The following is a 21,881-nucleotide window of genomic DNA, read 5'->3' as shown; positions in this document are numbered from 1 at the left end:
AGGCCAAGACCCACTTCGGGTCGCTGAGCCAACGGAGTAAGTAAGTATTATAGGTTCAACTCTGAATAATAAAAAGCTGATATTGAGGATGAACAACATATTGCAATGTAAATAAACATCCCTCAAACAATTGAACGAATAAGGCAATAAAACGAGCAGAGGATAAAACTTTTACTTCGATATTTTATTGCACAAACTACCATGTTCGATATCCTACTTTAAGATTTCGTTTAAAATAACGCAAAAAAACAAATTCACCACGAAGAAAGTGGAGACAGCCAGGTCTTTAGAAATGAAATGAGTTTACACTCAACAGTTATTGTGAGCTGACATAAATAGATTACGAAGATCATCAGTGAACAAAAATAGCGTGTCCATCAGTTACGTGTATCACAAAACGTTACATTCAAAGTCATGCGTAAAACCATAGTATAACAGGACAAGTAAGGTAACTCCACATAAACGTAGCAGCGTGACTTGTATGTGTGCACGCCAGACGCGTGTCATGTACAAATGCAAACATTTGCATAATCTCGCCGCGCCTTCGCGTTGCGTAGAGCGGGTTGTCACACGCATAATAAATTGATCGGTAATAAAATGAATCGGTCGCTTGGTGTTCAAAAAACGACATCAAATAGTAGACGTGGTTATTTTTGTATTTGTGGTAGTTTCTCAACTAACGTGCCTCAAATTCAGAATTGTTCAGCATTTAATTTCCATTTCATAACCAGACTCCATAATTAGGATAATAATCCGCGATGCTGCGCTGGTGTAAAAATATCAATACGTAATTACCTTCTGCATTTAACAAAGATTATTTCAAAATACCACGAGAATACTGTGATTAACACATTTATTCAAACTATGTTTATAACCTGTAGGTACATCTGAAATAATAATGTAACAACCCTACGCTCCGAGAGAAATGTAGGCATTTACGTCGACCGATTTCTTTTAATTTTATTCACAACACCCGAATCGAACGTCACATTGCACGGTGATTCACGCTCCATACTAAGGCGGTCATAAATACGTAACTCCGAAATTATTATTATTTTTTTATTTTATTACGTTAAAATATGATTAGGTAAACGTAAATTAATAAAATTATACATTTTAAAAAATATTTGACAATATTTAGGTGTAAAAATGTCTCGCAGTAATTTTGTTTTTAGACGATGTATCTAAAACATTTTATACTGCGACTTTTAATGGTAAAACTGTGTAAATAATGATTATTTGTATTAACAATAACCACAAATGAATAAATTAAAACAATAAAAATACATAAAAAAGTTCATTTTACAAAATACAAACAAAACACAAATTATACCAAAATACATTAAATCTCAACAATATTAACTTTAAATACATAACAAGTCTAATACAGCTTTTGACAGTACACCTTTTTTTTTAACAGGTAACTTTCGTAGACCTGTTATGAAGGGATCTGAATGAAGAAGCAGCCTATTTACTAAATCTGTGTTGGTCACAATGCGACTCATTTTACGCGTATGATTTTTTCTAAAAGACTTGATGTATTTGTTAGTCGCTTCAGCTGCTTCTTCAGACAACTCTCCGATTGACAACAAACCGTAATCTATAACATTAGCACCATGAATTAGAACTTTGTGAACGGAAGCAGGCATGTTATACCACGGATACTCGGCAACTAACTGCCGAGCCGTCTCTAAAGCGAACTCTTCGAAGTTCGTCTTATTAATATTATATCCCGAATTTAAATATTGAAGGATGATCCAGCAACGATCTAGGAGATCCTTCTTGATCCCAGTAATTTCAGCGGAAATTTCTGAATTCGAGAAAAACCGCCTGGCTGTATTACCATCGTTTGATGTTCCGCTTCCGCCACTTTTAGGCTTATCCACTATAAGCCCTAATCTTTCTCTAAATTGAGTCTGAACATATGATTTTTTTGCAGCAACAAGCATTTTGTCATTAGCGGACCTAGCTTGCCATTTCCTAACATCTAACTTGTACGCGACATGAACAAAATATTCAAAAAAACGTATTAACGCGTGAAGAGGTGATAAACCAAATTCATATTTACTCTCATCGACTTCCTTATTTAAACATTCGTCAATTTTGTTCATTTCACTGGGCAAGGCGTTACAAATAAAACATTTTGATGAAGAAACACCACTAAGTGCATTACACACTTTACCATCTACCATAGTAAGTTGCAAACAATGAGTAATGCGATATTCGCGATCTTCTTCCTTGAAAACAGTAGGCTGCAAGTTCCTTATTTTATCTTTAAAATGAGCTTCTTCCTCAACTGACACTGCAGTCGATTCCTTCAAATATCGGAGGCGTATAGGCCGACAGTATCGAGTTGATGAAGGACGAGGATTTTTCCACAAAACTACTGAATTTTCTTTGTTATCTGTTGTCAAAACAAGCTGAAGTGGCACATACGAAGTAACAAACAGGCTACTGTCTTCAAGAGTGGAGTCAGAAAAACACTGTTTATATTCTGAATGCCCTGTACTGCCATCGAAACCCATTTCCCTATCAAAGATATCTTATCTAGAGACTCATTAGGTACACTATCCAAAACATCTTTTTGAGACTTGAGAATCCGATTGGCAGTATGATCTAATAAACTTTGAAGTTCGACTTCGGCGGATGATTCTGTAACAGTAATATCTGAAGGATAACAGTGTTTTTTAGATTCCACGACACTTTGGTAAGATGGGAAAATGGTTTTTGAAAACTTATTGTCTATAAATTTCTTTACTAATATATATTGATGTCGAGTTAACTGAGCTTCAACAATGAGCGATAAAACTTCGCTAGAATCGATTTCAGGACAAGACAAGCTATCGGACGCATTGAGCAATGACTGTACAAGAGAAGGGTCTTGGTTAGACAAACTAGCCAATCTTCTCCTTTTTGTACGTTTACTGGTGTCGTCAAAGTTAATTCTCGGACGGCCATGCGATGAAGAAGTTGATGGTTTAACTTCGTCAAAGCTCTGAGATACACGTAACTCAGTTCGCTGTACATCAATATTTTCAACGACATGCAGCCAATCTGAATATTTTTCTAAGAATTTAGATCTAGTACGATTCGACTTTGCCCAGTAGTGGGAAATTCGTTTACAAATATTCTTAATTTTAAGGCTTAAAGTCTCTAAATCAATATTTTCGATGTCGTCAGAAAGGGATGATGTTTCGGTCAAAGTGCTCAGGACGTGTTGCATTTTTTCATTTGGATTACCCACTTTAGAGTGCCAAATATCAAAAATTGTCATCCTCGATACAGAACATTTGAAAAATGTACCTAAAACAATATGAAAGCTGAACTTAAAAAAAAATTAAAAATTCAATACTATGGACATGCATACTTTGACACCCCTTTAAGCCAAGAAGAGGCAGCAAGATGCAAATGAAACTTATAGCTCTTAATAAGGACATACTCCTTATTCAAAAACCATATACCTCAGGTGCAGCTCAGCGCAGCCAAAAGTTGTAGGTCTAAAGGAAATTAAGTTATGCCAAAAATTTTCACCAAAAAACTGCCTTCAATAAAAAAATTATATAAAAAAAAGTATGCATAAAAAAAATTAAAAAAAATTGATAATAAAAGTACATACCATGCTCTTGGATCTCCATGCTTTCACAACACGTAAACACTTGATTTGGAATAGTGACACTCAAAAACAAAGTGATTAAGTTTCGATGACTCACACGTGGTGATAATTAGTCTCGCGATGCGCTCACTTCCGATGCACAAAAGTGAATGATAACGTGACCTAATTACATTGATATTTATAGTTTTTGGAAGCTTGTTAACTAGTTACTAACTTAGTGAGTTGATCTAACCGGGATAAGCCAATGATTTTTTTTTATTTATGGCCTATGGGGGAATCACAGTGCATTGTCGTATTCGAAACCGAACCGAAATGACGTCACACCCGTACGATTACTGCAACTTCTCGACCGGCAAAGGCTACAAACGTTATTCAGAACACAGTTATCGAATCAAAGTTACCGAACGTCTTATTGTTTAGAAAGCAACACGGTAATATGGAAACCTCTTATTATTTGAAATAAACTCTGGATTTCGTTCAATTTTATTGATTTATTTTAATGCAAGACTAACGCATTCCTATATTTTAGGCCTTTAAAATCTTAAAAATGTATATATAAAAGGATTTTAATTTTTCTTATAATCTATTTTACCGACTAACTCCGTAAACGCTGTTGGATTACGATATCGTGGGGTCTACTCTCGATCGCCGTCTGACATCCGTCCGAAACAATTACTGCCAAATAAGCAATACTTGACCAAATTAAAAGACGCGTGATGCGAATGAAGCTTCATTCTTGTCTTTTAATTTTGTCGAATATCAATTATTTAACAGTAATTGTTTCGGACGGAGATCGAGAGTGGATTTCCCATACATCAGGCCCTTATAGGTGACCGCTTACAGGTGAGATCATAAAGTATTAATTAATTTGACATTTGACAATATTATTAGATGACTATCGGGATGGTCGGGAGTGATCTGAGCTGAGATCTAATGCGGAAGTCTATTTCGATCCCGTCATTTTGCGATGCTCTTTACAGGTGATGTGTTGCGCGTGCGCTGCACAGTGGGGTGCACTTGTTTTGGTTCAGTGCTGTACCTATATGACTTACTTATTAGCCACTGTTGAGCACGAATTTCGCCTAAAAATTGTTCAGACATATCCTGTTTGTTATCAGGAATTTAACTTTTTTTAAATCTTTTTTTTTGTGAGATCACCTGAATATCGAACAAGACCTATGAAATTCGTCAAATATCTGTAAAATATCAGTGTATTATATTTTGAAATACTGAAGTCTACCACAGCCCACGATGCAGATTCGGCGGTAGTGTCTGTCATATAAATATATTCGAAACTGAAGTGTCAACGCGCCCCCACGTAGCAGGTAAGATTGAAATACATATGTCCGCTTTGTTAGTACAAAATTAATTAATTTATAAACTTATTTACAATCTCGATAACTTGATATATGTATCGTTATGAAAAGATGGCAAGGTGTTAAATATAATCAGATATGACATGAAAAATATCACAGATAAGGATACGGTCTGATATTTAATTCTTATTGCGAGATAGTATAGTGGTGTCTCGACTATAAACAGAAGGTATAATATAATATAGTTTAATTTGGAAAAAAAAAAGTTACATAGCGTGTTACAAAATATGTGCATTCTTCAATAAGTTACGCATATTGTTACAGTTGCCAGTGAAAATACTCCAAAATCAAAATCTAGTCTTTTCTTGTTAAAATAGAATAGGTGAAAGTACTTAGAGCGCCATCTAGTTTTAATACGGCAAAACAGTAAGAACCCTAGAACTCGAACAAAGGTAAACATTGTCACTTATTACAAAGTTGATATGTGCATAACAATTCATCATCATTATCATCATCAACCTATTTATATGTCTTACAGCTGGGCACGGGTCTCCTCTCAGGTCATTCAGGCCAAATTGTTAAATAACCTGTTCTTTAATATTTTCTTATACACTTACATATACTTTACGTTGTTAATGACAATGGGCTGTTATCCACAACTCCATGAGTCACGTTTTGAACATTATTATAGCTAATGATATAAGAAAATCGGAGTATTTACCTCTTTAGCTATGGCATCAAGGGCCTGCTCCTCGGCAGATGCCTTGGTCTGGGTGCGTTGCCGCCGCGACGAATCCATCTCACTGTGTTTGCTGAAACATAATAAAAGAAATTCAATTTTATTTGGCACTATCACAGAAATACAGGTTTTTTAATTACATTTTGACAATTCATGTACATTACAAGTGCATAGCCGTAGATAATGAGCCATTCTATTGAGCTAAAGCATGAGGTAGATGGCATTGGCTACAATTGTACAATTAAATTTGTTACTCAACATAATTTAAGTGAAACATGGTGTATAATTTGTAGTTCATGAGGAATTAAACGTATTTACAATAATATTTGGAAAAATTGTAATAACTTCAATCGTTTACAACCTACTTAACCTATCACACATCCTACCTTACGTCTGTGTGTCCATAATGATTTTGGAAATTTTGGATGTGTTAGAGACACCATGTGGCTTTAGGAAGCTATGGTATCAAAATCATTTATGGCACTGTGAGAGGTTAACAAAATGACCTGCACACATTGACTTACAAATAAATGGACAACGGGTCTAATACAAAAACCACGAAAAAAATGTCCCAAGTCAACCTATTTAAACGTAGTGACATGTAAAGGAATATGAAAAAGCTAAAACGTTGAATTTAAATTGTAATGTCATCACAGTACTGTCTAATTTTGCTTGCTTCGCTGTCAGTCGAACAAACGATGACTAAAGCGTGAATGACGCTCTGTATATTATTTTAACGCCCTATAAGTTCGGACACTTTTTAGCACGGACCCGACATCCATATAATTGTAAGTCAATGCCTGCACAACACAATTATAAGCAGAAATATATATAATGTACTAATACAAATTTAAAGCTGCATTCTAATTCTAAGGATAGTGATGATAATGGACAAAGTTTTTTTGCAATTCCACATTCACACATTTTACAAATTAGACAGGAAAAAGTGAAACTATTACGCATATATTTGTTTTTTCAAACAAAGAAAAAAAAGGTTTGTTTGAACAAACAAGTAGATTTAAATCCAGAAAAATAGTTTCATTTCCTATGTGTAACAATCGCGAAAACCTAAGAACTTGATATAGACAAGAAAACTTTAGCTCTAATAAATTTTAAAATACATCATTTACATATTGTTTACATCTATATGCAATATTGAATAAGGACAGTGCGTTCATATAAATTAGTTGATGTATTCTGAATAATATGTGGTTATCACTAAAATAAATAAGTTGAATTTGTTCCTCATGTGACACGATAGGGTTTTATGTAGTATTGAAGTGTTTGATGTAGCAAATATAAGCAAAATCCAGTTGCTATTGTTGCCTGCCAGCTGCAGGCATTCCACAAAGAGAACAATAGCAAAATATAGATAAATTATGCAGTTACAATTTCCATTAAACAACAATACCACGCAGTAACCAATAAATAAGAACAATTAAGGTACTTTCAAAGAAAACAATACCACAAAGTGACCAACTACATAAGATTGCAATACAGTAACAAGCTAAATAACACTGCCATAATTAAGGCACTTTCTTTCAAGTAAGGGTGAAAAGTAGTAAACTAATTACAAACCTGGCTGCATGCATGTTCAAGATGTCATTGACTGAACCATATTGATACAAAAGCAGACAGAGCACAGTCAAAATATTGTTGTCACTGTACAACTGTTTAATTTTCCGCCAAATTAAAACAGTCGGCGGTGGCGACGCAGCTTCGCGCGACTTACGGGATCCGCGCGAAACTTAATTTACATAATTATCTGGAACAACTCGGCTATAACCTACAGGGTTCATTGCGCCGCGTCCGCGTGGATGTTAAACTCAAACAATATCACAATTACAATTCTAGTAGGAAAAGAAATGGGCACAAAGCCAACATATTTTTTATGGCAGTCACTACAATGACATCATACTTACGGGGACAGTTTACAGATGTAAACACATAACTGCTACAGGCACTACAGGGAAACCTGGCCGCTCAAACCAGCTCCAGACCGCGTACAACCCAGTTAACAAAATAACACACGCGTAACACAAAAAATTTCCAAAATATTACAAATACTAGGACACGAAATCACTGCCTACACAATTCACATTGATAGTACAGCAAAATTACACTTCCTATCTAACCTGAGCAGTTATTTGGCACGATAGATTATTCTTTTAGTGAATTAACCAGTTTTTTCGATTAGGAATGTGTAAATTTTACATTTTTCACTAAAATTAATTCTACAAAAGCCAGTATGACATGCATGCTATTGCCATTTTAAATTGTCGCGTTCAGGAATAATTGACTGTTGTCAATGAACGCTAGATATTACTGCGTTCATAATTGTATAGTTTTCGTCTCTCAACGGTATTATTTTATCGAGATCTACTCATATGATTTACAAAATATCAGGAAAAATAATTAGCTAATGTGTTTACAATTAATATTTATATTATACATAATTATATTGTTAAGTGTACACCAAAAGAATTTAATTTTACTAACGATAGAGCTATTTTCAATATTATCATTTGTCTGGTAAGATGGGATAGAAGTTCAATTAAATGCAAAAACATAAATAAAATTCCACTTTATTTTCATTCGATTACAACATTACCCATTTCATTTAAAGTAACAAATATTATTTGTGGACCTCATTCGCTGACACGTTTTATGAACATACAACACTAGAAAATGAAAATAAGGAATATTCTAACATCTAGGGCTCGTATCACCGGTCACTACACTCGACTATGTAGTGTAAATAACCAATCTTAAATGAGCCATCATTCAATATTCTAATCAGATTTCGTCTTTGTATCTTCTTTGTAGTAAAGAAAGACAAACGAAAACAGGAACACACCAATCATCATGGAGAATGCGCTCACGTAGTACGGGTATGCGCTTGGAATGAATCTCTCATATTGAGTGTGTTGTAGGGGCCGGACTGACACCTGTAAAGGAATAATAGGTTTATTTTCAAAATTACTCATAATGTTTAACATTAAAATAAAAATAAGGCGAGTTCAATAGCTTTGATGGATATTTTTGTGGATTATTTTGGCTAAGTCTGAATTGTTTATCTTTATCTGCCCTCAAAAAAATGGAAAAGATTTTTTTCATTTGTTTAGTGTTTGTGCCAATGCCAAATGAAAAATACTTAACGCGTAAAAAGGAATTCTGAAGTAGAGAGACACATTTTGTAAAGAAAGGATCAATTTTTGTTTTATCATTTGTAAAAAAAATTGTTCTTGAAAATACTGCAATATGCAGAGATTTCAAACGTTTCTGCTCAATTTAAATGCATAATCAGTTCCCTAAATTATCTATAGTGTAAGATGATTTTCCATTATAACATAATATGAAAAAAGTTATGGCCCAAAACTAGGTTCAGGGGCTCTACTCCAGGAGCCTTACTGAACTCTTAATACAGTTCAGTATATGTTCGTAACGACAAAAAAGCGGGATAGGTCCTAAACTGAATCGTAATAAGAGTTCATGGTAAGGCCCCTGTTCTCTGTTCGACATCAGTCCAAAACGTACTGTTAAATAAATAATACTCGATAAAACAAAACTTTTAATTTGGTCGAGTATTTCTTATTTGACAATAATTGTTTCAGGCAGATGTCGGACGGAGAATGGGAAAAGACCCCCAGACACAAGTGGTACAGTGTCTAAAGATTTGTTCGATTTTTTGACTATTGATACATGTGATTAGACACAATCGAATAAATGTGTAAGCAGGAACAGACAATCGACACTGAAATTTAAATTAAGTGAAGTTTGTTCAATTTGAACCTTAATATTAATCAATCACAGTCAAAATCCGAGCAAATCTGTAGGCACCTTACTTATAACCGCACCCGAATGCATTAAAAAATACATAAAACCAACCTGTGTGGAATGATAAAGTCTAGTGTACCCAACACGGTCATAGTCCACCTTAAACTGGTACACTCCCCATACATCAGGCACTTTGAATACAGCTTCGTATACTCCATTGGGTCTTTTCTGCAATGTGGTGCGTATGAAGGGGTCGATACGAACGAACTCTAGCTGAACGTCATTGGCTTCGAATGGTTGCCATTGACCAGCCCTCAACTCTTCGATTTCGATACGGTATACCTGTTGATAAGCAAAAAGGTTTGATTAGAAAAAACAAGGTATGTATAACTTATTTTTAGCTACGTGAAACTGCATGTCTACCTAAATGTTGCAACACAAATGAGATGTTCTCACTAACTTAAAAAAAACTATAGCATGGTTGTTCCTTTTTTTTTTTTTTTTTATAATACTAAGTGACGGGACGAACAAGTCCTGCGCCTGGTGGTTAGCGACACGCCTATCCATAACAGTTGCAGTGTCATTCATAGCTTTAAATCTTAAAGATCTTAGGCGCACTGCCACTGCGCCCATCACCCTGAGACATAAGTTGAAACTACCATGTGCCTGTAATTTCACTGGCACCCTTATAATTGTAAACCGGAATGCAGTAATGCTCACATTACTGCTTGGCGGTGCAAATAGGTAAGGTGGCAGTACTTCCCTGGACGACATCTTTCACAAGGAGTTCTATTGCAACATTGCTGAGGCGTAAACCTGAACGCACCACCACATACTGGGCCCAAATTGATAATTCTTGGATATAGGAAACTTGTGGAGTATTGAGCAAATTTTTTTTTATATAGATAGATAGTAACATTCCTAACAACTTTTATTCTTGTATATTTTCTTGAAAGATTTGGAGAAAAAAAAAATTTTTTTTTTGTATGGAGAAATATACATTTTTTTTTTATCTCAAAAAATTTAAGAAAATGTAATGTGCGTGGGTTACTTACAGTATAGTTCCAAAAATTTTCTATGTAGAAAAAAATAATCTGTCTGCATGTACTTGCGGCATTGTAAGTAAAGATGTGGCAAAATTGTTAACTTTTTATGTACTTTTTTAACAAAATACATGAGATACGACTAAAGAAAAAATAATTTTAGTGTAATTTAGAGAATGTTATAACAATAACACGAATGTTAAGTAGAAACTAGCATATTGTGTTAAAAAATAAATAACAAATCTAAAATTTTGCCACCTTTTTACTCATAAAGCTGCAAGTACCTGTAGATGAATGATTTTTTTTTTGATAGAGAATGATTGGACCTATACTGTAAATAAATATAGACATTACATTTTTCTGCATTTTATACATTTTTGTACAAAAATTTTTTTCACTGAAACAATCAGCTTTTATAGATATTACATAAGAATAAAAGTTATCAGGAATGTTATTATTTATCATATGAAAAAAATCAGCTCTGTATCGACACTTATGTCCTACTTGAGCAAGACATATGATGTTACTCAATTTTCAAAACGATTGTCCATAAATCATAGTATATTTATATGAATATAACTCTATAGAATGAGTTTGACAAGGGCCACAGCACAAGATATGATGTGGTACAAAATGTGGTGAAAGCTACGAGAGAGACGGCATAAGAGAGATCCCATATATAAGGTTTATTTTAATAGGTAGCTATCCAAATGTAACCGCCATTAATTACAGTTATACTTACGACAGTGTCAGTAATGGTGTAAGTGTCAGAGGATCCCTTGTCTCCCTGGCGGTGGTGGTGCACGCGGCGCACGCGCAGGCGGCCGCGCTCGCCGAAGGCCCACTCGCTCAGGTGCACGGCAAGAGCCTTATTGCCTGATAAGTCTGCTTGTACCTTATCTCCCTGTAATGACAGTGTGATTGTTTTTATTTCAAAGTATAAGATGTGGATTGATTCACCATAACTGAAGACATGAGTGACAAAGATAGAAATATGAGCGAACAAGTATGCGGACCCCATTCAAAATTCATACCCATTTTCAGAAGTAATGGGTTTAAAAAAATTTAATTACTTACTAAAATTATAGGCAAGAATTTTTACTTTTACATTACTAACAAAATTGGATGAGGTTTGAAATAAACTGTTAATTCTTTTTTAAAACCAGATATTTCCTATAAAATCGTCGAATAGTTTTCAAAACTTCAGAAAACAATAAAGACTGAGAAAAATTAAACTAAAAATCAAATTGTCAAATCAAAATCACATTCCGTAACCACATACCTTAATTAAAAAAGTTTAGATTTTTATGTAGTAATTACCCCCATACTTACATGGACTTTGTTAACGCGAGAAGTGAAGGCTTCATCTGAGAAGAAGAAAAGAGAGCCACTGAAGAGGATGCGAGCGTTGTTCCTGGCCTGCAGGGCGGCGATCAAGACCGTTTTCCGGCCAACAGCGTGTGGGTACTCCTTGACCTATTTGCAAATGTAATAACATTGTATTTAGATGCAAATGAACAGTGTTGCATGATTCAAGAGAAATTGTGGAAAATTTTAAGAATTTATTGTTCCGTTTCGGAGGGTCAACTCCCATTCTGTATCCGAAATCCGTTTGAAACAATTACTGCCAAATAAATAATTCCCGACCAAATTAAAAGAGGCATGATATGAATGAAGCTTCATACTTGGCATTAACTTTTGATTCGGCTGAGTATTACTTATTGGACAGTAATTGTTTTGGACAGAATGTCGAACAACAACGAGCGAAGGTTCACTGGTTTGATAGAATTGGTTTCTGTATATTTGAGAAGCAAGTATGTAGAAAAGAGTAGCTATAGATACCCCTGAAAATTTGCTACTGTGGCTGTCACAGAGGTATTTATATAGCTGCCTATTCACTTAGCTACATAAACTGAGCTTTAAGCCATTTCCATCCTAAGTAGCATCATAGTGAATGCAATAAAGAATGGAATTTAATTTAGAGAATCTTGTAAATGTACACATTTCTAGGTTCTTTGTTGGAAATTTTTAGAATCTACTTGAAATTATACTATTTTAAATACGTTTCCTTCTTGTCTTACAATAAAGAGAAATATGTATCTTTAATGTTACGTAAATTTAAATTTTTCATTGCCCACACCACAAAACCAAAATTTTTGTTGGACAATAAAGTTTTTTTATGTTAGAAACAATAATAATAAAGCACATACTCAACATAACAACAATAAGATGAACAAGATCCATCAATGTGTAGCTTGATTTGCTGCCGTCTGTACATTCATGACAAAATGGGTGACATATCCTTCAAATAATATTTTATTACAGAATTACCTGGTTCTTTGGGTTATAGCTGTATGCTGTACTGTCAGCAGTCAGAATAGGCATGACCAAACTGTTGTCCTTATCCAGAATGAGACCCGTGCCCTCAAACAGCAGAGGCTGGGTGTTGTGATGCCCAACTATGATAGGTGCATTAATCAGGTTCTTGGGTGAAACAACTACTCTTGTATGTTCTCCCTCATCCGACATATCATAGTTAAAGTGGTCAATTACAGCAGCCGATTCTTCATCCATCTGGGAATTTAAATATTGAAGGTTTATGTCCTTTTTCTTCTAACAATATTTATTTATAATAATAACTCTTTATTGCACAAAGAAAAGATACATGAAACACAAGTTATAAAGGACATATAAAAATTTATTGTCGTATTGTGTTTTAGGTTTTTGCTATTAGTTTAGATTAGATAGTAAAAAGTCTGAAATGTTGGTTTGTTTGAAAAACCAAATAAATGCAATTACTAGAACAGCAAAATTTGCAAGTTTGTAATATTTTATAATATTACAAATTTTAATTATAAATTTTAATACTTTGTAATATTGTACTTAAAAATGGTGTACAGGTTGTACATTTTCAACATTTTTCATTAAAATGCTTGTACCACAAAAAGAAACATGACTCCGATTAAAAAAAATTTTTTTTTCTGGATTGTTACAAACTAGGCAACATCCTGTTCTCAGGTTATCGTTGAATCTTGAGACACCTGTATATACATTTAGTGTCCTTCAATGTTTATGTATACAGTATATTTTCTAAAGTAATAAATGTAAGTTGTCCAAATTTGCATGCTAGATGCAATTTTTCACAAAATAAAATAAAAAAACCACATGGAAGTGACGAACCTCAACACTTTGTACAAGTCCCAGAGTACAGAAATGTTAGATAAATAATGCATACACATAGACAACCAGGAGCGATGGAGGTCAAATGTGCACTTATTTAATTATAAAAAAAAACCACAAATCACAACCAAACTCATGAGAGAATAAATGTAGGCCATACAAGTATTTATCTCTGTGAGGTAGGGCAGCATGTTCACCATTCGGCAACAGAGGCAGTCAAATAGAGTAGTAGTAGATAGAGTAGTAGTAGATAGAGTGCAAATCGTGTATTTGTTTAATATAGAAGAAGTTTTCCTTCAATATAAATTACCTCAAAGCCACATTCCGACGCAATCTCCCTGTACACGTCACCAGCAGCGGCATTGCCAGCCATGAGCAGATTACCACCATCGTCGATGAACTTCGTAATCGCCTCCGTGTCGATCTGCCCACCGAACTCCAATACCGTCGGCGCGAACACAATCAAATTCTTGTACAAATATTCGCCATATTTAGACAGCATTAAGTTGGCATCATCAGCCAATTTGAATGTCAGGGTGTAACCACGATCTGCAATAACAGTTGAAGATTATTAACTCGGTTTTAAAACATAAAATTGTTTGCCAGCCTACCGGCTTCTGGCCGACACGCAATCGATTCTTCACTCACCCTGCAAGGACTTGAAGAATTGTGAGTGTGTTTCTCTAATAATTAGATTGTCTACGAGCACAAGAGTTTCTTTTTCATTGGTTGCTACACAAAAGGGCACTAATAAACCTAAAATTATGAAAAACTTCATTTTTCTCAGCAAAAATTAACCTAGCTTTGTAACCAATGACGTGTAATTACACTGAATTACACACACACACACACAGAGAGAACGAATGACCGAATGATCTTTATAACTGTCATTTGTGAAAGGGGTATTTTATTGAACAGAGGTAAAGCGAGAGAAAGTGGTACATAGTGTTCACGACATTTACATTTTTCTGAGTTGGACATTATAATTTAATTTTCTCGTAAACAAATTTTTTTTTCACGTTCCTATTTTTTGGTAATTATCTTTTAAGGAAAGCTAAAAGAAAAAAATAGAAACCCTGTTTGTAATATAAAGATTGCAAAATGGCGGGTTATAGTTTTTTCAGAAATAAATGTTTAGTTTAATTAATAATACGTTTTGAGTTTCTTAATTGTTTGTTGCTTGTTTAAGCTGATGGCTCTATAGCCATTGCTCAACAAATAAATAACCAATTATAATGGATAAAAGGCTAACCACGAATAACCAAGAATAAAAAAATTAAATGTGATGTCTCTTCTATAAATATTGTTTATGATTAATTGACATTTGACATTTAGTAAAAATGTTTTATTTTGGTATAATTCAATAATTTTCTTATATAGTGCCCTAAACTAACAAGGTGCACGACACTGGCAGCGTTATTTCAATCCCGTCTTCCATAAGTGTAGCTAGAATGATGATATCGCGGTCTAAGCACCGCTCGACTGCGGAAATATGTGCGGATTGTGGAGCATCAGGTGGACACAATTAACTAGTACTGTGTAACGTTTATATTAGTACGTCGGTGATTGTTTTGTGTTTATACGGTTGTATTATTTTTGTAGATCCGTCATGGGCGTCCATCAACCGCGGGTTGCTGCTTTGCGCGGAATGTTGCAGCGTTCATCGGAGCATGGGCCGACACATCTCTCATATAAAATCTTTACGACAGGGTACTTGGCCTCCTTCGCTCTTAGCTGTGAGTATCCATCAAAGTTGACACACAACTACAACTTAAAATATAGAAAACTAAGTACACATACCTCAATTACTGAGAAGTAGGTACTTATTAAATATTTGACGTTGATAAACTTTTTCAACTTTATGCAGATGGTCCAAGCCCTAACGGCCCAAAACGCGAACAGTATCTGGGAACATTCACTGCTTGATACTTCAGCTCCTAAACACTTGAGGAAGAAGCCACAGCCTAAAGACCCTTTGCAGTAAGTTTTTTCATCTCATCTCATTCTTGTACTGTTACATGCATGACTCTATATTTACAGTTCACATTCTTTTAATGTATACATGATGACTATGATGATATTACAAGTAAAGGTATGAGTAAAAACCTAGTTTTGTAACAAGAAAACTTAGGATCCCTTAGTCATAGCTTGTTGTAGTAAACATTTCAACACTCAATTTTCTTACAAACCAACTGTGCTAGGAGTGCATTACTATTACTTATTTTGCAAGTGTAATACAAAATTGTATTTTTAACATCTGCGCTGTAACTGGGGAAAAAACTAATGATCTTTAAATTGTTCAGTAAATTTTCATGAAACATAGTGAAGATCTTGAATAAAAACAGCCTTTACATAAAAAAAAGGCATAAGATCAGTCCATCTGTTTAGAAGCTGGAATGTCATATATAGACACATAGATAAAGGCTTTAAATCTATAACTCACTTCTTGCCATTGGGGATAAAACTGAACAACTTACCACTATCAAAACCTACTAATAAGTTTATATACCAATTACAGATTAACAGACTTAAGATAAATAGTAATAGGTATATGTAGTACATGTTCCATAAACAAGAACAGCAGGTAGTTTTAAGAGAGAAAATAAATAGAAATAACTAAACCATCAACTGCAGTCACTACCTCTTTAATTTCCAGCCCAACAAAGTCTGAATTCATCTTAGCTAAGCATCTTCGCCTAGCCTATGTGTTGCGGGCACGTCGTGATGAACCACCCAGTGAATTAGGCAGACAGTTACACAGTGCAGTGAGAAGTTCCTCTCTTGACACTGCCTTGAGGTTGCTGGCACAGGGGGCTGATCCTAATTACTATAACCAGGTACATTGCATCTTCTGCCCACATTTTTTAGATTACCTACTTCTTTGAATTTTCCACTTCCATGTAATGTCTTTTTCACAATTATAACATTCATATTCATTCATTACGTAGAAGGAAATTAAGCTTTAAAAACATTCATTCATAAGCAATTACCACAAAGTGTTAGTCATAATTGTTTGTAATTGCTATCCTTACGTCATATGTATGCACTTGGTTTGTATTAAATCATGCTATGAACATAAATTGCTTTAATGAGTTTAAAAATTCTGGATTCCTTATGAGACATGGTAGATGGCAACAAAGTCTCCTTTTCAATCAATGCAGTTCATATTGTTATGTGATTACAGTCAATCAAGTAGCAATGGGATCTTAAATCTTACTTTGAAATAAGGTTTCAAAATTATTGCTTTATTAATTATTATATTAATATTATTTTATTAATTTTTATTTTTGATTTAATGACTTGGAACAACAAAAAGCGATGTGCTTTTAGGAGACAATTTTTATATTAGCTAGTGTCAAATAATGTTCTTTTGTTTTGAGATTTTCACGATTTCCAAAAATTATTTTCTAAAAACTTTGATTTTCTAAAACTAAACATGAGCAGAGAGCTTCCTTTTGACTAAGTCTACCTTCAAAAATAATGTCAACAGCCATCTCGACTTTAGCTATTCTAAAGTTAAGTTGCAACTTTACTTTTAACTTTTTAACTACCTCCTTAACATGAACTGCCTCCGTGGCCGAACGGATACCATGCCGGACTGCCACGCAGAGGTCCCAGGTTCGATTCCCGGGCCGAGAGAAATAGTTGTATGGCCTACAATTATTTCACTCGTGAGTTTGGGTGTAATTAACTTCTAGAAACATGTATATTTAACTGGACAGGAGAAAGGAACAGCATGTCTCCACGTAGCGTGCCGCGCGGGACAGCCGGCGCAGGCCGAGTTGCTGGTCGCGTGGGGCGCCGACCCTACCGTCAGGGATCACTCAGGACTAGTACCTGCTGATTGTGCCAGGTACATTTTTATTTACAAAATCAGTCTATATATGAAAACCTATTTAATTAAAAATAAATTACTTTGTTCTTTGGTGAGCTCAATGAAGGTTAACTTGTGCAAAATAGCTGCACTATTCCCCTTCTCCCTCCACATACAATTAATAAAAATAACAGAAACGCAACTGAGACCATGAACCTAAATTTGCTACGTCCCTGACAAATGTCGCCTCCTCCACTCACCTCAGTCTTTCCATAAACGCTCGTTTGGTCTTGTTATTAATAAACTGGCTTTTTTTAAGGCCATACCCAATATGGTCGAGATTTCGACATCAACAATTAACACTACGCTGATTCGAATTTTGTCTAATATGCATTTTCAATGCCAAATTATTTAGCTAATGTGAATTAAATCAAACATCCAATGACTTCAAAGAGTCCAAAACAACATCCTTCGAACTACCAGTGGTGCCACATGGTACACCATGAACACTGAAATCCACGAAAACCTGGAGATTCCAACAGTTCTAGAAGTGAACTTGTACCCTCTCGCTTAGGCACTGGTTTATGGTGGCAACATTAGGAGACTGAAACAACGTGTTCAGTGACTAGGAGAGGCTGAAGCAGTGACTTCCTCGCTCTCCAGCGCCAACAATTACTCAAACTATTTCATTATAGTCTGGCGACTGATTGTAAATAAATAATAAAGAACAAATTAAAATTAATTTCAATTAAGTAAATAATACAAAAAGTAATAATCACGCATTTTGTAATGTATGATGAATAACTTGTAGTAAAAAAATAATGAATATGTTTGAAGTATAAAATATTTATGTATGTTTGGAAATGAAAAAGTTATCCGAAATTTAAAGTTATTTAAAGCACAGTGTTAATTGCTGATGTCGATATATACTTCGACGTAATGTAATCTATAATGGACTGTCATAATGACTCGTCGAACAGGCAAGGCGGTCACGCCGAGCTGGCTGACCGAATGACAGAGCTGGTATATGAAGCCACCGACCGGATGATATATTTCTTAACGGGCGAGAAGCCTGAACACGCAGCAGGACGACACTACATCGTGCCGAGGGCGCACGACACGCACGAGATGACCGATGTCGCGAAGGCCGCTAGGGGGAAGCTGCAGCTGGTATGTGTGGCTTGGAGTTCTTTTTTTTTAAATGCGTGTGCATTTAACCCCCCCTGTATTGCAGGTGCCATGGACACACACATAGACAACCACAAATTACAACCAAACTCAGGAAAGAAATAAATTTAAAGAGAAAGTATTTCTCCCGGTCCGGGAATCGAACCCGAGACCCCAGTGTGGTAGTCCAGCAAGGTAACCATTTAGCCACAAAGGCAGTACGGAAGGCAGAGTAGTTAACTAAGGAGTTAACTGGCGTTTCTTATTCAGTTATTTATAACATATATTTTTTTTGTTATTTGCTAGTAACCACGTAAATTTGTTTAATGGTAAATTGTACAGCATCCCTGGCGATTAGAACAAATACACAAAGAACATAGTATATTATGTACCACTAGTTTTGTTATTATTGTTAGTACAATAATCGAACATGTAGAAAAATTTCTTACACCTTAACCTTCAACTTGACCTGTGGCTCAGTTGATAAGAGCAATACGACGACGGTGCAGCATGGTCGTGGGTTCAATATCCCCGGACTGAAGAAAATTTTTTATGACGGGTGCTGCTTAATAGTCAATACAACAACATATTTCTTCCCATAGTCGGTAGTAAAACGACAGCTACCTGGAAGACTGGTAATGCACTGACACATTTTACCCTACCCACGTCTGTCCGAAAGCATTCGTATTATGTACATACTCATCATTTTCTAGTCTGCAACAGACGACATGTTTTCGTGGCTAGATCCGACAAAATTCTTATCGTGTACAAGACCATTCTCATCTTTTCTATTGAAGACACGTCGAATTTCTTAACATGTACACGCGCCCTAAATGTTGCCATGAAAAAACTGGTATAAATTAGAATGTGATCAGTCAATATAATTGACTTTTCATTTTTTTATTTTCAGCTTCCTAATCACCTATTTGAAGAACTCGTAATGGACATCTATGACGAGATCGATCGCCGAGAAACTGAAGCAAGTAAGTCATGGAAATCTAACGGTCGTCTACACGGGCGCTTTTCACTAAACTGCTTTCTCGGTGTACTGTTTTTTCGACCATAGCCACATATACATGTGTATATACATATGTGGCAGTACATATGTTGCTGTGGTCGAACTCTTTTTAGTTTACACGCGGTGGAACTCGACAGCTAGGCCGTTACCACGCGTATTTTCTTATTGTGGTGTGTGTGACACATGCAAATTAATAAATAATAAGGCGCTGTGCGCTGGCCATTATTACAGTTAATTACCTAAAAAATATTAGTGATAATAAAAAAATCGATCTAAAAGTTAATAAATAAAAACAGATGTAGAAAATAAATGTGGACTTATGAATAGAATTATCTATTAATTAAGACATATATTAAGTCAGTGGTTTTGGTAGTAGTAGAGCTTCTTGTGAAAGAGTTGGTCCAGGGAAGTGCTGCCACCTTATCTAATTCTGCCGCCGAGCAATAATGTCAGCTTAACTGCGTTCCGGCTTTGAAGGGTAAGGGTGCTGGTCAAATTACAGACACATGAGACTAGGATGACAGGAGTGTAGTGTACCATCAGCCGCACGACTTGTTCGCCCCGTCACTTGATATTATAAAAAAAAAGATTGTAAATAATTTTCAAAAAAATATATATAAATTGAAAAAATGAGAAAAAATAATTAGAAAACTTCATAAACATTGTTCCAGTCTGGCAAACCAGCGCGACAGGCCTCGAGCGCTGCGGCGTGGTGTTCCTCCCTGTCAACCCGGCACTGTCAGCTCCTCGGAACCAGGGCAGGCAGAAGCTGGCAAGACTGTCCACCGCTGAGATGGCCACGCTGCTGCGGGACGTGCTCGTCGACGCGACCAGACGGCAGCACATTGCCACTCTTCAGCCTAGAGGTGAGCTATTTCACAGATTTTAGAACACCGGTTTCTTATCAATAGAGTTGTTAATTTACTGGTGCGATTAGAGGTGATGCGAAATGAAGATGTATAATACCGATAAGTGTGGGACTGTATTTTTGCGATTTTTAATTACATTAAAGGTTACTTGTACTACGAGTAATTGCACTTGCAAGTAGCTTCCGATAAGGACTGGAAGCAGTATATAATAGTAGGTCGAAGAACAGGAAAAATGATGGGAACATGCACACTCACCTTTTCTTTCGTTACGCTTCTGGCTGCAATTCCGCCTGGATACGGCTGTCACAGGAGGATAAATCCTCAGGTTCACTATTGAGCACAGTGAATTGCGAAAATAAACTATTAAAAACACAATCGCGCCAGTTAGTCATTTTTAACCGACTTTAAAAAGAGGAGGATGTTCTCAAGTCGACTGTGTGTTTCTTTTTGTATGTATGTTACGCGATAACTCCGGTAATTATGAACCGATTTTCATGATTCTTTTTTTGTTGGAAAGAGGGTAACTCCATAGTGGTCCCATTTAATTTTAAAGATAATCATCCACCTCTAAGGGTGGCTGTTCACGCATGAAGATTCATTTTTATAAATAGCGCCTAAATTTTATTATAACGAGCAATTATTTTGATGGTTGATTTTGCTATTCTCCAATTCAAGGGGCTTTTCTCTCTCAATATACTTTGAGTAGTGACAACCGATTTTTATTATCTCCTGTGTCAAGTCCCGTACAGTGGCGGATGGATATTTCAATAAAATTTGGCAAATAGACGTAATTCCATGTACTTTTGAGGTCGGCTTTTTAAATACTCTGTACTGAGAATATTTGATGCACACAGTTCAGTGTCATAGGTTAGACTATCGTCTTATTTTTGTTGCCAACTCATTGGCCGGAGGAGGAGGATGATGGAGGACACAAAGGAAGGTAGTCCTCGCATGTGCTACGATCTACCCTATACTATTTTTGATGAATGTCCAATGAAAAAAAAGGAAAGAAAATATGAAATCCAACAATTAACTTACATTTAATAATTAATATTTTAAGTATTGAAATGGAAGAAGGTATCGAGTTATTTTAATTTAATGTAATATTTCTTTACAGTTTATGTAAATCTATTTTTTAAGAATGCCGTGCTGGCTATTGTTGGAGCTGTGTCGAAATAAGAATTACGATATACGATTTGAGCAAATAATTTGCTTATTTATTTGTTGAGACAAGATATTGGCACGTGCATAGATAAACTTGCATTATCTTGCTGTAAAGTATACAATACTTAAGCGTATACAGCAATAACGATAGAAAATAAATAACGACATGTAGGTTTTTAAT

At 35.4% G+C, this 21,881-nt stretch overlaps 3 protein-coding genes across 7 annotated transcripts in view; 1 reads left to right on the top strand and 2 right to left on the bottom strand.

Moving 5' to 3' along the window:
• Window positions 1-7,808, bottom strand: part of LOC113237115 (leucine-rich repeat flightless-interacting protein 2) — an 81,401-nt gene extending 73,593 nt beyond the window's left edge. The window contains exons 1-2 of the mRNA XM_026473403.1: window positions 7,591-7,808; window positions 5,651-5,741 (exon numbers count right to left, since the gene is read on the bottom strand). Of these exons, the coding sequence (XP_026329188.1) occupies window positions 5,651-5,728 (78 nt within the window). The 5' untranslated portion in view covers window positions 5,729-5,741; window positions 7,591-7,808. The remainder of the gene's footprint in view (window positions 1-5,650; window positions 5,742-7,590) is intronic.
• The window catches only part of LOC113237113 (ARF GTPase-activating protein GIT2), a 26,278-nt gene continuing 9,658 nt past the window's right edge, over window positions 5,262-21,881 (top strand). For 3 of the 5 annotated variants that reach the window (XR_003311008.1, XM_026473394.1, XM_026473393.1), the window contains exons 1-8: window positions 15,098-15,183; window positions 15,271-15,404; window positions 15,536-15,648; window positions 16,325-16,505; window positions 17,391-17,521; window positions 18,463-18,652; window positions 19,560-19,632; window positions 20,339-20,533. Coding sequence is in view for 4 of the 5 variants with exons in the window: in XM_026473394.1 (XP_026329179.1) it covers window positions 15,120-15,183; window positions 15,271-15,404; window positions 15,536-15,648; window positions 16,325-16,505; window positions 17,391-17,521; window positions 18,463-18,652; window positions 19,560-19,632; window positions 20,339-20,533 (1,081 nt within the window). In the remaining variant the exon portion in view is untranslated. Of the gene's footprint in view, window positions 5,382-15,097; window positions 15,184-15,270; window positions 15,405-15,535; window positions 15,649-16,324; window positions 16,506-17,390; window positions 17,522-18,462; window positions 18,653-19,559; window positions 19,633-20,338; window positions 20,534-21,881 lie in introns of those variants that run through there. The other 2 variants (XM_026473395.1, XM_026473396.1) reach the window with 2 other exon arrangements.
• Window positions 8,262-14,465, bottom strand: LOC113237116 (dolichyl-diphosphooligosaccharide--protein glycosyltransferase 48 kDa subunit). The gene is made up of 7 exons (XM_026473404.1): window positions 14,317-14,465; window positions 13,979-14,217; window positions 12,820-13,062; window positions 11,821-11,964; window positions 11,231-11,392; window positions 9,557-9,787; window positions 8,262-8,616 (listed from the first exon to the last, which is right to left on the bottom strand). The coding sequence occupies exons 1-7, from the start codon at window positions 14,444-14,446 to the stop codon at window positions 8,461-8,463; spliced, it is 1,305 nt and encodes a 434-aa protein (XP_026329189.1). The 5' UTR covers window positions 14,447-14,465; the 3' UTR covers window positions 8,262-8,460.

Source organism: Hyposmocoma kahamanoa, unplaced genomic scaffold (assembly GCF_003589595.1).
Source record: "Hyposmocoma kahamanoa isolate Upper Pololo Valley unplaced genomic scaffold, ASM358959v1 93, whole genome shotgun sequence".
NCBI lineage: Eukaryota > Metazoa > Arthropoda > Insecta > Lepidoptera > Cosmopterigidae > Hyposmocoma > Hyposmocoma kahamanoa.
This window is presented reverse-complemented; position numbering and strand designations above follow the sequence as displayed.

Bases quoted from the DNA above. Each gene is read 5' to 3' on its own strand.
- LOC113237116 (XM_026473404.1), bottom strand. From the start codon at position 14,446: ATGAAGTTTTTCATAATTTTAGGTTTATTAGTGCCCTTTTGTGTAGCA. The intron at 11,965-12,819 runs GTAATTCTGTAA...ATTTGCAAATAG, and splicing joins GCTATAACCCAAAGAACCAG to GTCAAGGAGTACCCACACGC. The intron at 11,393-11,820 runs GTAAGTATGGGG...CTGTCATTACAG, and splicing joins CTCGCGTTAACAAAGTCCAT to GGAGATAAGGTACAAGCAGA.